The sequence below is a fragment of the Monodelphis domestica genome, chromosome 4 (genome assembly GCF_027887165.1).
Source record: "Monodelphis domestica isolate mMonDom1 chromosome 4, mMonDom1.pri, whole genome shotgun sequence".
In the NCBI taxonomy this organism is placed as follows: domain Eukaryota; kingdom Metazoa; phylum Chordata; class Mammalia; order Didelphimorphia; family Didelphidae; genus Monodelphis; species Monodelphis domestica.
This window is the reverse complement of record NC_077230.1, coordinates 208,873,051-208,888,208: the sequence shown is the minus strand read 5'-3', so window position 1 is coordinate 208,888,208 and position 15,158 is coordinate 208,873,051. Positions and strand designations below refer to the sequence as shown.

The window sequence follows — 15,158 nt, the reverse complement described above, 5'->3', positions numbered from 1 at the left end:
ATTGCATTAGAAAAGCTGTTTTCTATTCTAGGACACTCCCTGGAACCTCTGTTGGTGATTCACTCAGTGTGACATCAAACTAGCTAACACATCCATCACTAGCTCAGTTTTCACCTTTGAGAAAAGGAGATTCAAATGGTTTCTTTATGACTGGATACTGTGAAAGTGAAGCAAGAGTACGTAGGTACAACATGATACTATGGGAAGTAGTTCTGAATTTGAAGAGAGAAGAACTTGAGTTTGAATCCTGGGTCTGCAATTTACCACATAGATAACCCTTGGGCAAGACACTACACTAAGCCTCAGTTTCCTCATCTATAAAGTGAATGGGATGCAATCATTACTATTTTCTTTGTTTAAAAAAAGAAATGTTTAATTGAAATTAGGTCAGGAATTTTCTGATACTTTTATTTTTTATTGTATATACTATCACTTTGCAGTGAATGCTATTCATAATTAGGAGAATTGATTTAGAATAGTGCCATTTTATGATGTCTTTCCATCATATTTCTCATCAGAAAAAGATGGAAAGACTGGAACTTGATTCAGGGTATGTCCTTCTTCAGAAAATTTCAGCCTTTTCATCTGTGGCTTTCAATTTACCTATATACTGTGTGTTTTTAAATGATGCAAATGTTTTCTTTACTATTAGCTCATTTGTGGTCGAACGACAGCCGTGCATGCCAACTCACCCCCAGAGACCTCTGGTACTTAAAACTCTCATACAATTCACTGTGAAACTAAGGTAGGTTAATATGTCATATATCTAGAGATATTATGTATCTGTGTGCATGTTTATGTAGGTAGCAAAATTTATTTTTAATAATGATTCAGTAATAATAAAACATTTATTTGGTAATAATAATTATTAAAAATTACTAATACTCTCTCCCTAACAAATTAATTTATTACATTTTATGTCATTAGTATGTACTCACTTTTACATATTGCATCCCATCTTCAGCTCCCAGTTGAATGAAGCTCCTTGTATATATACCCCTGGAAACTAGCACAGGATCTTTGTATATAGATTTAATAAATGACAAAGTCAAGTGAATGGAATTTTAAAAGATCAGGAAATTTCTTGTTCACTTTTTGAAAAAAAAAAGTGAATATTGTAAATAGCGAGCTACAGAACCCCAACTGTTAGTATGGTTGTAATTAGCATGTGTTCTAGAGCATAAGGCTGCAATTATATCCTAATAATATATTTAGAATTGAGAAAGAGAAATCATGTCTAATTTACTTTTCTTCCCTTTATACATTTTTTTCCACTCAAAAATATATTCACCTTTTTAACTCCTGGTTCGTGTTTTCACACTCTTATTCTAGATATTTGTTAGGTCTACAATAATCTCTACTGGAACATTATCCCTATTGGGCCAGTAGGGTCTATAGTATTAGAGAAATCAGCTTGGGAGGGGGCAATATATGAACCTGTGATTTCATCCGTGTGGAGAATTACTGTTGTAGAAATTCCCTCTGTCAATGCAGGTAGATGGTACAGTAGAGGGAACACTGGGCCTGAAGTCAGGAAGACCTTGCATTCAAATCTAGCCTCAGACACTTACTAACTGTGTGACCCTGGAAAGTCACTTCATCCTGTTAGTCTTAGATTCCTCATATATGAAATCAGCTGGAGAAGGAGATGGCAAACCTTTTTGCCAAGAAAACCGCATATTGGGTCACAAAGTGTCGGACATGACTTAAACAACTGAACAACAATGCAGGTGGACAACTTGCCTTTAACTTAACCTTAGAGATTTGTCTGGGGATTGGGAGATTGACTTGCTAATGGTCTCACCCTATATATCAGAAGTAAGATTTGAACCAATAACTTCATAGGTTCAAGACCAGCGTTCAATACCATGCGGTCTCACAGTCAATTCTTACCATTCTTTTGGATTTGTACTACTGTATCTACAAAGCCATTGGCTCTCCGTTGGGAGCTTTGTTGTTTGAGATAGAGCTTTCAATGTGAGCCAGCATAGCCTATCAACACTGACGATCCCATGAGAAATCTGGGCTACCCTTACGATTGACAGCCCCAAGAATTAACAAAAGTGCTACTTCTAGGAGCTAGAGACTTTTTCATAAAAATACCAAGAATGAGTGTGAGGCAATGAGACTGCTTACCATGAGACAAAATTTATCTTATAATTGTAATGTATATGTCCTTTCCAGTTTTCAGACATTATAATTATTATTGTATTTTCTGTTATTATATTCAAATTAGACTTCAGGTGATTGTCTACAAAGCCTGCCTAGTTACTCTCGCCCTCATCCTCCAATCTGTGAGGCTAATATCTTAAACTTACTGATAAAGTGAACCAGTTTCAGTAAATTCTCTGATTTCCAGCATTCTATTAGCTCTAATTCTATATTAATTGACATGGCTCTTTCTTTACAGTACAAGGGAAATTGACATTTATAATAGTGGCTCCAGGACACTGCCAGATCTTTTGATGACTCAGAGAGCATTTAGCAATCTTATATTGCCCTAGGACCATCACAAAAAGATTAAATTATGTTTAGATTAATTTTAATGTTAAACATATTTAAAACTAATTTGTTAAGATTTCCTCCATTGACATTCTCCTCTAATGCTCCATTGTGGCTTGGGCATGAACCTTAATTCTCAAATGGAATTGTAGCAGGGGATTAACTCTTAACAGGCCCCACCAAATTGGGAATAGGCCTTAGGGTGAACTATATATATATATATATATATATATATATATATAATTATAATAATAATAATAATAAATTATTATTTTATATTATATAATATATAATAATTATAAATTATTATAAATAAAAATAATAATTATTATATATAATATACATATTATATATAAAATGCAACCAAGGGCCAATTTAACCAAATTAAGAAAGGTTTATTTCCAGGTTTACCATGGACATTTTTTTTTTTTGCTAAAGAGACTCTTGAAGACCATCTATTAAATAGTGGAGGGACTTCCTATCTATAATCCAACCAAGGACAAATGTAGCTAAATTAAAATTTTTTTTTGGCCTGGTTGAAAGTGGAAAATATTTTTTTGGCCAAAGGGGTCCTTGAAGGCCATTTATAAAGTAAAGGAGAGATTTCTAATCTCTGCTAGCATAGTGAGTCCCTATTTTTACAGGTGAAATAAAAAATCATAGAAGATAAAAATATAATTAGGAATTAGTGATGTGTATAATTCACTATGAACAGGAATGGTTGAGATAGCGGGTCACTTTATTCTCTAGGACAAAATACACATCCTTCTCCAAACAATATCCCATAGTCAACCCTTATCTCCATTTGCTTGGCCACCAGACTAGTTTAGGCCTTCATTATGTCTCACCTTGACAACTGTGGTAGTCCCATAATCAATATACCTGTATCTAGTCTTTTCCCTCTTCAAATCTATCCTCTGCACAACCACCAAAATGATATCCCTAAAGCATAGATTTGCCCATGAGCTTCACTTGCTCAATAAGGCATGGTGGCTTCTCTTGCCTTTAGGAAGAAACAGAGGCTCCTATCTTTGGCATTTAGCATTCCTCACAATCTACATCCAATCTACCTTCAGCCTGATTATCTATGATACCCTTCACATTTGCCAAACTTATCTATTTGCTAATTTTTGTCTATTTCCTGGCCTTTGCAATGGCCTTCCCCTATGCCCAGAATGCCTTTCCTCCTTACCTCAGCCTCTTAGAATGCCTGGTTTCCTTTAAAGCTCAACTCAAGTGCCATTTCCTACATAGAAAAAACCTGAGTAATGATTCTATTCAGTCAGTCAAAAAGCATTACAGGAGGAAAGAATTATTGCGTGATGTTCATTTTTATGCTTCAGTTCTGAAAAGTTACTTTTTTATTTACTTAAGAAGTTCTACATTTTTCTTTTAAAAAATATCATATTTTTAACTTAACAAACACCAAATAAGATAAACGTTTCCACATACCAAACAAAAGAGTCACACAGTGCAAATCTACATCACGTACAACATTTGTCTCCATCTAAGTGTACAACATATTCAATATGGAATTTTCAAAGTTGTTCCACTTGGCTCTGTTGCTCACTGACCTTCCTTCTCTTCTCTTCTGTATATTTTTTAAAATAAGAAGTTCTATGTTGATTGCATGGTATTAGTTACTTCATTAGTACCTAAAATTGTTTGTATTTCTATAAGAGTGATTAAATTTCTGGCAACCAAATTTCACCACTAGGATTCCAAGCCCAGCAAGGATTTTTACATGCAAAAACATCTGATCAAAGGATAAGTCTTTCCTTAATGAAATGTTTAGTTTTGGGGGATGAGTTGTAAATAGAAGAATAATTCATTAGTTTTTAATCTTCCTCCGTGTTCTAGACATCAGCTTGATTTTATATGAGAGAGATAGAGACAGAGACAGAGACAGCATGGGGGAGGGGGTGAACTTGAAAGAACACTAAGATTAGAATGAGGGAACCTGAGTTTGAGTTCCTCCTCTGTCTTTGTTTTATGACTTTGTTTTATGTTTTATGAAAGGCACTGAAATTCTCTGGGCTTTGTCATTCTTTATATCAAGACTAAAAACCAAACTTCAGTTGGTGTTCACTGATATGGAACAATTTTTAGCATGTTCATTAATTAGTGTCATATTTAAGCAGCTAGGAAGGGATGCAATCATTTATGGCTTTAAAGTTCAGTCTTCTAAGTTTGTTCAAGTTCTTTTTTTTTTCTTGTTACTAATAAATAGCATGCTCAGATCTTACAAATGCCTATTTACTGCCCAATCTTATGTTGCCTACTGGAAGCCCAGATGACATAACTCTTGTCATCAAGGCATATGAATAATAATCCCAACAAATGTTATTTTCTCAGTAAAACTACAGCCTTTCTTTAATACATTTGTTAATAGTTATTTCTTCTTCAAAGATATTGCCCAAGGTCCAAGCCAGAATAGTACTCATAGAATTGCATTCCCAAACTGACCAATGTTGATACTTATTTTGCTCATTTTGACAAAGTTGACTATACTAAAACAATTTTGGGAAAAGATCTGTTCCAGATATTGTCCATATAGCATTAAAACTAGCTCAATGAACATTGTTAAACTGGCCAACTAAATATGGAATTGCTATTTCATATATCAAAAGCATATATATATCAAAGCACTTGTTGGATGCCAATATATGGATACAAATGATCCATCACCCTACTAACCACATTAATTACACTATTACTTATATATACCTACCATAATCATAACCACAATTTTTAAGGCATACAAGAAAATTTCATAATCTGATTTGGCCATTTTTTGTTAACTCTTTCCAGACTTCTGATTAAATTGCCAGAATTGAACTATCAGATAAAAGTTAAAGCAACTATTGACAAGTAAGTGGTTATTTTTTAAATGAAATATTAATGTTAACATGTATAAAATAAGAACACACCAGCTAATATGATTTATAAAGGAACAAAAATGAGTTACTCATTTTACAAGTCTAAAAGTTGATGATTCAAACAAAACAATTAAGCATCTGTGAAATGAAAATATTAAACTTTTAAATGCAAATATATTAATAGAGATCTTATAAAGACTTGAAGAATAATTTTGTATAAATAATTAAAGTGGCAAGTCAACTACTTTTCTTTAAAGTATGTCAGGAAGGGTTTACTACATTTAATGAAGATGGTTTTAAAGAATCTCACTTGGTGATCCAAGACAACTCCAGAGGACTCATGATGAAAAATGCTATTCACTGCTAGAAGAAGAACTGAGAGAATCTTAACGCAGAGTGAAGCATACCATCTTTCATTTAATTTTTTCAAGAGTTCTTTTTTAAAGTAATATGTGATTTCTTCAACAACACAAAATATGGAAATATGTATTACATGACAGAACAAGTATAATCTATATCAAATTTCTTATCATCTCAGGAAGGGTCAGGGAAGAAAAGGAGAGAAAGAATTTAGAGCTCAAAATGTAAGAAAAGCAAGTGTAAAAATTGCTTCTATATGTAGTTGGGAAAAATAAATTATTACTGTAAAAATTAAAGAATCTTATTTGGTTTTGCAGGAATGTTTCAACTGTAAGGTAAGAAATCTCTGTAGATAATTTTTATTACATATATCCTGATTTACACTGTATCTGCTACCATGTAAATAGCTGAGATCTGTTTTCTAGCAACCGTAGATTCATCCTTTGTGGAACACATGTCAAAGCCATGAACATGGAAGAATCTTCTAATGGTAGTCTCTCAGTGGAATTTCGACACTTGGTAAGCTTGACAGCTGGTTTTCAACTTTATTTCTCTAAAATACAATGTACAATGTGGTTCTTCATTGATTGCTGAAAGAGATCTGGGTTATTCATATGTTTACTAGTGAATAGCGCTATTTTAATACCTATCAGAGTGCCAGACACTTAGTAGGTACTCAGGACATATTACAGTGATGATGATGAGGAGGAGGAGAAGACTGTTGTTGTTGCTGCTGTTGCTAAAACAAAGAACCAGTATGTCCCACTGAGGTCATAATATTTATTCAGCATTATTGTTATGATTGTTGTAACAGATGAAGGGTATTATCCAACAACAGAGTATTTGCCTAAAAACTCATCTTTAGAATATAAATTTTAGAAATACAGAGGTTCTTGGGCATGACTGTTAAACAAACCCATCTGGAATAGAAGCTAGGAGATTCCTGGCCAGGCCCTTCATATTGCTTATGACTCAAGAGCTTAGTTTCCTTTGACCAGAGTTCTTTTCCTACTATTGCCCTCTGTTACCCTTTGTTTAATTCCTAAACCATTTCCCAAAGACCTTGCTGCTTTTCCTTAGGGATATGTAACTTAGAGCTATGTAAGCTCTAATGAAGTGATATTCATAATAGACCTGTTCTAATTGGATGTGTTCTCTGGCTTCCAGAAGTTCTCAACTCAAAAAATCAAAGGGTACTTGAGTCTGTCTAATCCAAACCCTCATTTTATAGATGAGGAAACCAGAAGGGACTTGTCCAAAGTCACACAGATAATAAGTTTCAGAAGTTGGATTTGAATCCAGGCCCTTTGCCCCTTCACTGACTACTTAACTGATATATTAGGATATTACACATCATGGCACTTTACCTAATGCCAGCTTTGGTTTGGTTTGTAGTTTTGAAGAATGGTTTGAGTTGAGTTTTTTCTATGGAAATTAAGCAGTTTAATCCACTTAACAAAACACCTAGCAAGTATGGGTACTTACGATATGTGCATAATCAGCATCAAATATTTATTGAAAACTTAAAGGTTTCATGTCACTGAACTAGGACCCATAGCTCAATAACATTTGGTTAGGTTCGATTTTTGGTTTCAAGGAACTTTCAAGAGTTTTTCATTATTTAGAAATTAAAAAGAATAATAAGAGAAGAAAAGAACATGGGTTGGAAGGAAGGAAAATTAAAGAAGTCATGTGGGGTGGCCAAGATGCTGCCTAAACACAAGAAATGAATAACAAAATAGATGGTTAGGTTTTTATTTCACCTGTTCTGATTGGCATCATAATTAATTAATAAGTTCTACATAGGCTATATAACTCTACCTATCAGTTACCATAAAGGGTGATGTATGTTTCAGGTATAGGTCGGTCCCTTCCAACTCTGATATCCTATTCTATTTTATTCCATACATATGTAATACATAAACATTGATATATTTTATATGTTTTGTATATATATGCATATATATATATATATATATTTCACATGTATATGAAGGATCTGCCTTTCTGTCACCAATTAGCTTTCTACTCCTCCCACTTCTTCCTCCGAATCCAAAGCAGATGGAAGATTTCAGTCTCTGGTGATAAGGAAGGGCCAACCAAGAGCCAACCAAAAGTTTATGGAGATATGGGGTACCTTAGAGACCATCTAATCCAACAACATTGTTTTTATATGGCCCCAGGAGGAGAAATGATTTGTGCAGGATCATACAGCTATCTCATGTCAGAGTTAGGACTAGAACCCAGATGTCCTAATTAGTTGTCCAAGGTTCTTGTCCTTGTAAGGAAAATGTTGTCTTCCTCATCCGATTGTTAACTTAGCTCTGCTGCCAGTGCTTTTGGTGGTTCATTGGGTGTATTGAGAGTTACTAACTGATAACCCTTGCCATGACTAGTGACAGTAGCAACCTAGCCCTGCAAATTCTCTACTGAAGTAGGGTCAAACTCAGAGAGAAACAGGGGCCACACATAAGGGCAGCTAAATGGCTCAGTGGATAGAATGCTTGTTTGGGAGTTAGGAAAACTCATCTTCCTGAGTTTAAATCTGGCCTCACACACTTACTAGTTGTGGGATCCTGGGCAAGTCACTCAACCTTGTTTGCCTTGGTTTTCTTATTTGTAAAATGAACTGGTGAAGGAAATGCCAAAGTACCCCAGTATCTGATAAGACAACCCCAAATAGGGTCATGAAGAGTTAGACACAACTAAAAACAACAGAGCAATAATGAAACCACACATAAGGATCGCTGCAAGCTGCATAATAACCTAGTTTTAAAATGAAATTCTATCTGTTTCATTGCATTTTAATTTATTTTGTTAAATATTTCCCAATTATATCTTAATTTGGTTTGAGCCACACTCAGGAGTATTGTGGACCACATGAGGCCCATGGACTACAGTATCATCCATCTGCATAGGGAGGGATGGGATTGCCTAGTAATTCAGGTCATGTGACTTTCTTCCAGAAAGGGAAAGTCCCTCAATCAACTGACAGTTTTTAAACTGTCAAAATATCATTTAAAAATATTTCATGGTACAAATGAGACCTTAGTGCTAATAATAATATCTAGCATTTACATAGCACTTTAAGGCTCATATCTCATTTGATCCTCACAGCAATCCTAGAGAGTAGGTGCTATTATTATCTCATATTACAGATGAGGAAACTAAACAGACATAAAAGGAATTGCCTAAGATCACACAGAGGTAGTAAGTGTATAAAACTGGATTTGAACTCAAAACTTCTTGACTCCAAATCCAGCACTCAATCTATGATGCCACCTATATGCTTTCATACGATATTCCACACACCTATTTGTTGAGAAGAGGGAGGCATGCTTCACTATAGGTCTTATAAAGACATGATTTAATGAACTAACATTTATAAATACCTACTATGTGCTTAGCAGATCCTAAATATGTTCTAACGGGTCTTGTCCCCATATCTTTTCCCTAAATTTAGGGTTCAGAAAGTGCAGTCTTAAAAATATCTTCGTTTCTCTCAATCATTTTAGTACAAGTTTGGAAACCACAAACAAACCATTTGGCAACACAGGATATTGTACTGGGTTGTAGAATCTGGGCAGAGCTTTAAGTTTATCCTGTGGTAAATGTGCAAGATACATTTTGGTCAGTTCTCTAGTAACAAAATTGATTGCAAGAAAAAAAAACCCACTGTAGCCTCTGTCATTACCAGGTGTTCATCTTCTTTGTCTAAATTACTGTTTTCTCTTTTAAGCAACCAAAGGAAATGAAGTCCAGCGCTGGAGGCAAAGGAAATGAGGTATGAGAGGACTTCCAGATAGTCGTGAGAGAGGCAATAGATAAGAAGTAACCATGTGGTAGTAGCAATGATGGCTAAGAGCAACAAATATAAATTGTGGCGAAATACTGAAAAGTAATTTCATAGGCAGCCTCATACAATGAAGCTTTACTTACTTAAGAAAAATCAATGATTCTCGGGAAGAATTCATCAAATAAACAGATAAACCAAGGTGAAATATATAGTAACATGAAAAATATTTGTAAAGCATTCTGCAAACATAAAAAGGTATATAGGTTTAATACACACAGGTATAATCTACTTGCTTTTGTCATTGTTTAACATGAGGCAAATACTGCTGGACATTTATGGTACTTAGATACTTTCATATTGATTCTTTTCATTTTTGTCCAATTGGCCTATCCTGCCAAGTTATGTCTCCAGTCCCATGGGATATAGCCAACACAGCAGAAAAGCCTGCACATGGTTCTTTCCTTGGCATGCTGGGCACTGCAAGCTTCTCTCTCTGTGCTTTGTTCTTCCTTGTGGATGACTGTAGATCACGGCAGTACTGTAGAGCTGCATGTTTTATTTATTTTTAATAACATTTCATCCCCCCCAAATACATGTAAAAACAAGTTTTAGCACTTGTTTTTTACATTTTTGAATTCCAAATTCTTTCCCTTCCTTTCCCCCTTCCTTGAGACAACAAATAGTCTGATATAGGTTATAAATGTGTAACCATGTAAATAGGTTGTATGTATGTGGTTATGTAAATAGGTCACATATGTATAATGATGTAAATTGGTTATATATGTGTGATCATGTAAGTAGACCATATATGTATAGTCATGTACATTGGTTGTATGTATAACCATCTAAATTGGTTATTATATGTATAATCATGTAAATGGGCTATACATACATGATCATGTAGAAGGTCACATATGTGTGATAATATAGATAGGTTATACATGTGTGGTTGCATGAACATGTCATATATGTATAATAATATAAATTGGTTATATGTAATCATCTAAATAGGTTATTTGTACATAATACTTTAAATGGGTTGTACATATGTGATCATGTAAATAGGTTATATATAGCCATGTAAATAGATTATACATGTGCAATCATGTAAATAAATTATAGATATGTGATCATATAAATAGGTTATATATGTAGGATCACAGAAACATCTTTCCACATTAATCATTTTGTGGAAGAAAATGTGAAAAAAAGAAAGTGGCAACAGTAAGCTTTGGTCTGCATTCAGACTCCACTAGTTCTTTCTCTGGAGGCAGATGGCATTTTTCATCAGTAGTCTTTCAGGATTCTTTTGGATCACTGTATTGCTGAGAATAGCTGCCATTGACAGTTGTTCATTGAACAGTGCTGCTGTGACCGTGTACGGTGTCCTCTGAGTTCTGCTCATTTCACCCTGTATCATTTCTTATAGGGCAATAACATTCCACTCCAACCATATTACCCAACTGATGGGCAACCCCTCCCTTTGCAGGTCTTTGCCACCACAAAAAGAACTGCAATAAATGCTTTTTTATAAATAGATCCTTTTCCTTTTAGTTTTTAAAATCTCATTGTGATACAGACCTAATAGTGGTATGAGCTGAATGCTTTAAACTTGAACCTCATGAAAAAGTCACATGTATATTTCTGAAATATGTAACCAAGTGTGATCTTGTTGTTACTATAACATATCGAATGTCAGTATTGTCTAGATGCTTCCGTTCAATTCAGTAAGCATTTGTTTCTCAAGTCATACTAGGTGCCAGGCATTGTGGTAGGGGCTAGGGATATGCTGACAAAAAACAAAAGAGTTCTTGTCCTCAAAAAGCTTGCATCCTAAAAGGGACCAACAACATAAAGACAAAGAAATAGAAAATAAATACAAATCATTTTGGGAAGAGGACACCAGCAACTGGAGAGTATCAGGAAGAGCTTCATAAAGGAGGTGCCCAATGAGTTACCCTTTAAAGGAAGCTGGGAATTTTATTAGGTGTAGGTGAAGAAGGGCAGCATTCCAGGAATGGGAGATAGTCTTTGTAAAAGCACAAAAATAGAAGATAAAATGTTACGTGTAAGGATCAGCAAATGGGAACTGTCACTGGAACATAAAGCACATGAATGAGAGCAAATATCAAATCAGTTTGGAAAGACATACTGAGCTAGGTTGTGAAAGACTTTGAATGCCAGACAAAGGAATTTGTATTTTATCCTAGCAGCAACAGAGATTCCCTGAAATTTCTTGAGCAGGGGAGTGGCTGGATAAAATTGGCAATTGACAAGTAGCCCAGATGGGCTGAAATAGTCTGTTAAGAGTAAGGGGTGGGGGTGCAGTTGGGTGGCTTAGTGGATTGATAGCCAGGCCCAGAGAAAGAATGTCTTGGGTTCAAATTTGGCCTCAGACACTTCCTGGCTGTGTGACCCTGGATAAGTCACTTAACCCCCATTGCCTATCCCTTACCACTCTTTTGCCTTGGAACCAATACATGGTATTTATTGTATTGTAAGATGGAAATTAAGGGTTTTTAAAAAAAAGAATAATTTGAAATGAGGAAAGTTTGAAGTCAGATCTTGAAAACTATAGAATGGAGCTTGGATTTTATTTAAGAAGCCTTGGGAAGGGGGTGGGAAGGGGAAGAATTAGTGAAAGTTTTTGAACAACACAATGTCTTGATCAAACCTACATATTAAGAAGGATTTGGGTTTGGCTTTGTTTTGTTTTTATAGTGGTGTGAAGGAGAGAGAGAAAGGCAAGGAGATAAAGCCAAGAGAGTTCTAACTAGGCCAATGGGTATGAATATGAGGGAATGAATATAAGGAACAGCACAGTTATAACCTTAGTAGGATTTAATTGGATGGGCTGGTGAGGAGAAAAGGAAGGCTCTGAGACAAAAGGTTAAATGATCCCAGACTCCGTACGCAAATTTCAAGATACAGGACAAGATTTGCTTCTTCATGTTGTGACCAGCTCTGTGGCCCAATGGTTGTTCCTCTTCTCTCAAGGAGATCTGATGAGAAATTCAAATGGAAGGCAGCCTATACTCTTCCAGCGGCATGGTATAGTTCTCTCCACTCGAATGCTGCCTTTGGCATTCTCATTTTTGGAACCATAAGGTTTCCTTGGATGATCTGAAATTTCTTCTTATCTCTCTGGTTGAGGGGAGCTCCATAAAGGATCTTCTTATGAAATGGGCCCAAGTCACCTTACTATCTTGATTGCTCTCCTCTGGAAAAGTCCAGTTTTTCAATGTCCTTCTTAACCCTTGATTAATCCAGATGAAGTTTGATGAGGACAAAGGGACTATGACCTCATTGTTTTTAGAAGCCTTACCTCTTTAGGCAGTCCAGGACTGCATTAACATTTTTAGCTGCCACAGATAACTATAATTTAAGATTGCATTTCAGCAAAATCTCCAGATCATTTTCAGATAAACACTGTCCCAGAACATTTCCTTCCTCTTCTATTTGTGAATCTTATTTTTGCATCATGCTTAGGGCTTTACATCCATCTTTACATCATCTTCTTCTTAGATTCAGCTTGTCAAGTTCTTTTTGGATCCTGACTCAGTTAAGTATATCAGCTATCACTTCCATTTTAATGCCATCTCTCTACTCACACCACAATGATCCAGATGTAGCTTCTGATCATTGTTTGCCTAGATTACTGTGATAGTTTCCTAATTGTACTACATTCAGGTTCTCTTTCAAATTCATCTTTCAGACAGTTGCCAAATTGGTCTTCTTAAAGCACAGGTCTGCCCATAGTACTCTCTCTTGGTCAGGAAACTTCAATTGCTTCCTATTTTCTGTAGAATAAAATGAAAACCATTCTGCCATTTAAAGCCCCACACACAATATGGCTCTAGCCTACTTCCCATTATTCTCCTTCATACACTCTGTGGTTTGGTTAAATTGGCTTATTTTGCTGTTCTCTATATATAACATTCCATCTCCCACCCTGCACCCATCCATTGCTTTTTGAATTTTAATTGATTCTTGTCTGTGATATTCCATTACTAAAAAGATGGGCTATTATTTCAGGAAGCATATTTAGTGTCACAAAAAAGTCATCAGACAAAATATGTAGTATATCTTCAAGTGAAATGAACTATTTCAGTTTATCTTAATTTTTTTATTTTAAAATATACAGCATGAAAAAGAAGAACAATAGCAATATATTTGCTAGATTGTATCCATGTATTTCTTACCTTTGTGTATATATAGTTGCTATTCTGTTGACCTCATTTTGCATCACATACTATGTGAATCTTTCCATTTCTTGTTACATTCTTCCTATTTGCCATTCTTTACAGCACAATCATGTTCTATTACATTAATATGCCACAGGTCTATAGTTTTTTCCAACATTCCCCACTCATTGACATATAGGTTATTTCTTATTTTTGTTTTTTACTAATAAAGCAACTATAATTTTTTTATCTTATAGGTCCTTTCCACTCCTTTTAATAATATATTATAATAGCCTCAGCAATTATTGGCCTCAATTATATTTTCTCTTATTTTTATATAAGTAACAAACTCTTCTAGCCCATCCACAATATCTATCTATCTATCTATCTATCTATCTATCTATCTATCTATCTATCTATCTATCTATCTATATCTTTGATATTTGTTCCCATATCATCTCCAGGTTTTCTGAATCTGACCATTTCTAATTTTCTTTAAAGCTTTTCTTTGGGCTCCCCCTGTTGATAGAAAGTGAACATGGCCCTTAGAAGTGTTTGAAAAAAAACCAGGAAACTGAAGATTTCAATATTTCAAAATATTGTCTTTGCATTACAGATAACACTATATTATTGCAACTTCAAGAGCTACAAGAACAATTGAGAAACCAAAAAATGAAGGGAGCAAGGTTTAGAAGTACTGTAAAATGGAACTAAGGGGTGAATGGGAAGCAAGGAGTCACCCAGGCAATGAGTAATGAGTACCCAGGGAGAAAGAGTCAAAGACCCTAGAAGACCTGGGCAAATAGTCAGAAGGTAAAGGTGTCAGGTACCATGGTGAAGTACGGCCTCAGGAAAGCAGAGGGCCCTGTCTCCAGACGCTGTTCCACCAAAGTGGTCCCCTTATCTAGGTTTTGTTTCTACAAATCAGTTTCAAGTATCTTATTTTAGCTGCAAAGAATAAAAAAGGAAGGTTTAAAAAACTCACATTTATAAATTGTATTGAACAGCAGTTTACATTTTTTGATAAAGTAGGAGTATGGGAGCAGAATCAAACTGGGAAATCCTTCGATCAAATTCAGTGATGATCAGATCTGCTATTAGGGATTTGGAAGTGAGAAACAGGATAGGTTGTGATAGTTTTTAGACACACTAGGTTAATCTTGCTGCTTGTATTACTTTTTCAATTAAGTTTTCAAAAAAATTTTTTTGAGGATAAAAAAGACTTTATTTTACATTTGAGCATTTCTGCAGCTCCATGTGACCAGCATATATGTCCTTCCCTGGAAAGTATCCAAGATGAGGAGCATCCCCATCTCTCTGATACATCCTTTCTCTTTGATTTACTGAGATGCCAGGTGGGGAGGAGGTACAGATGTTAATACTTCCTCTTCTCTTGCTTTGATGAAGACCTCATTGTCAGCACTTCCCTCTCCACTG

General features: G+C 35.1%; 1 protein-coding gene across 1 annotated transcript in view; it reads left to right on the top strand.

Moving 5' to 3' along the window:
* Nucleotides 1-15,158, top strand: part of STAT4 (signal transducer and activator of transcription 4) — a 127,369-nt gene that overhangs the window by 88,539 nt on the left and 23,672 nt on the right. Inside the window, exons 9-13 of the mRNA XM_003341288.3 lie at nt 653-745; nt 5,314-5,373; nt 6,059-6,076; nt 6,167-6,260; nt 9,481-9,525. Coding sequence (XP_003341336.1) covers nt 653-745; nt 5,314-5,373; nt 6,059-6,076; nt 6,167-6,260; nt 9,481-9,525 — 310 coding nt within the window. The remainder of the gene's footprint in view (nt 1-652; nt 746-5,313; nt 5,374-6,058; nt 6,077-6,166; nt 6,261-9,480; nt 9,526-15,158) is intronic.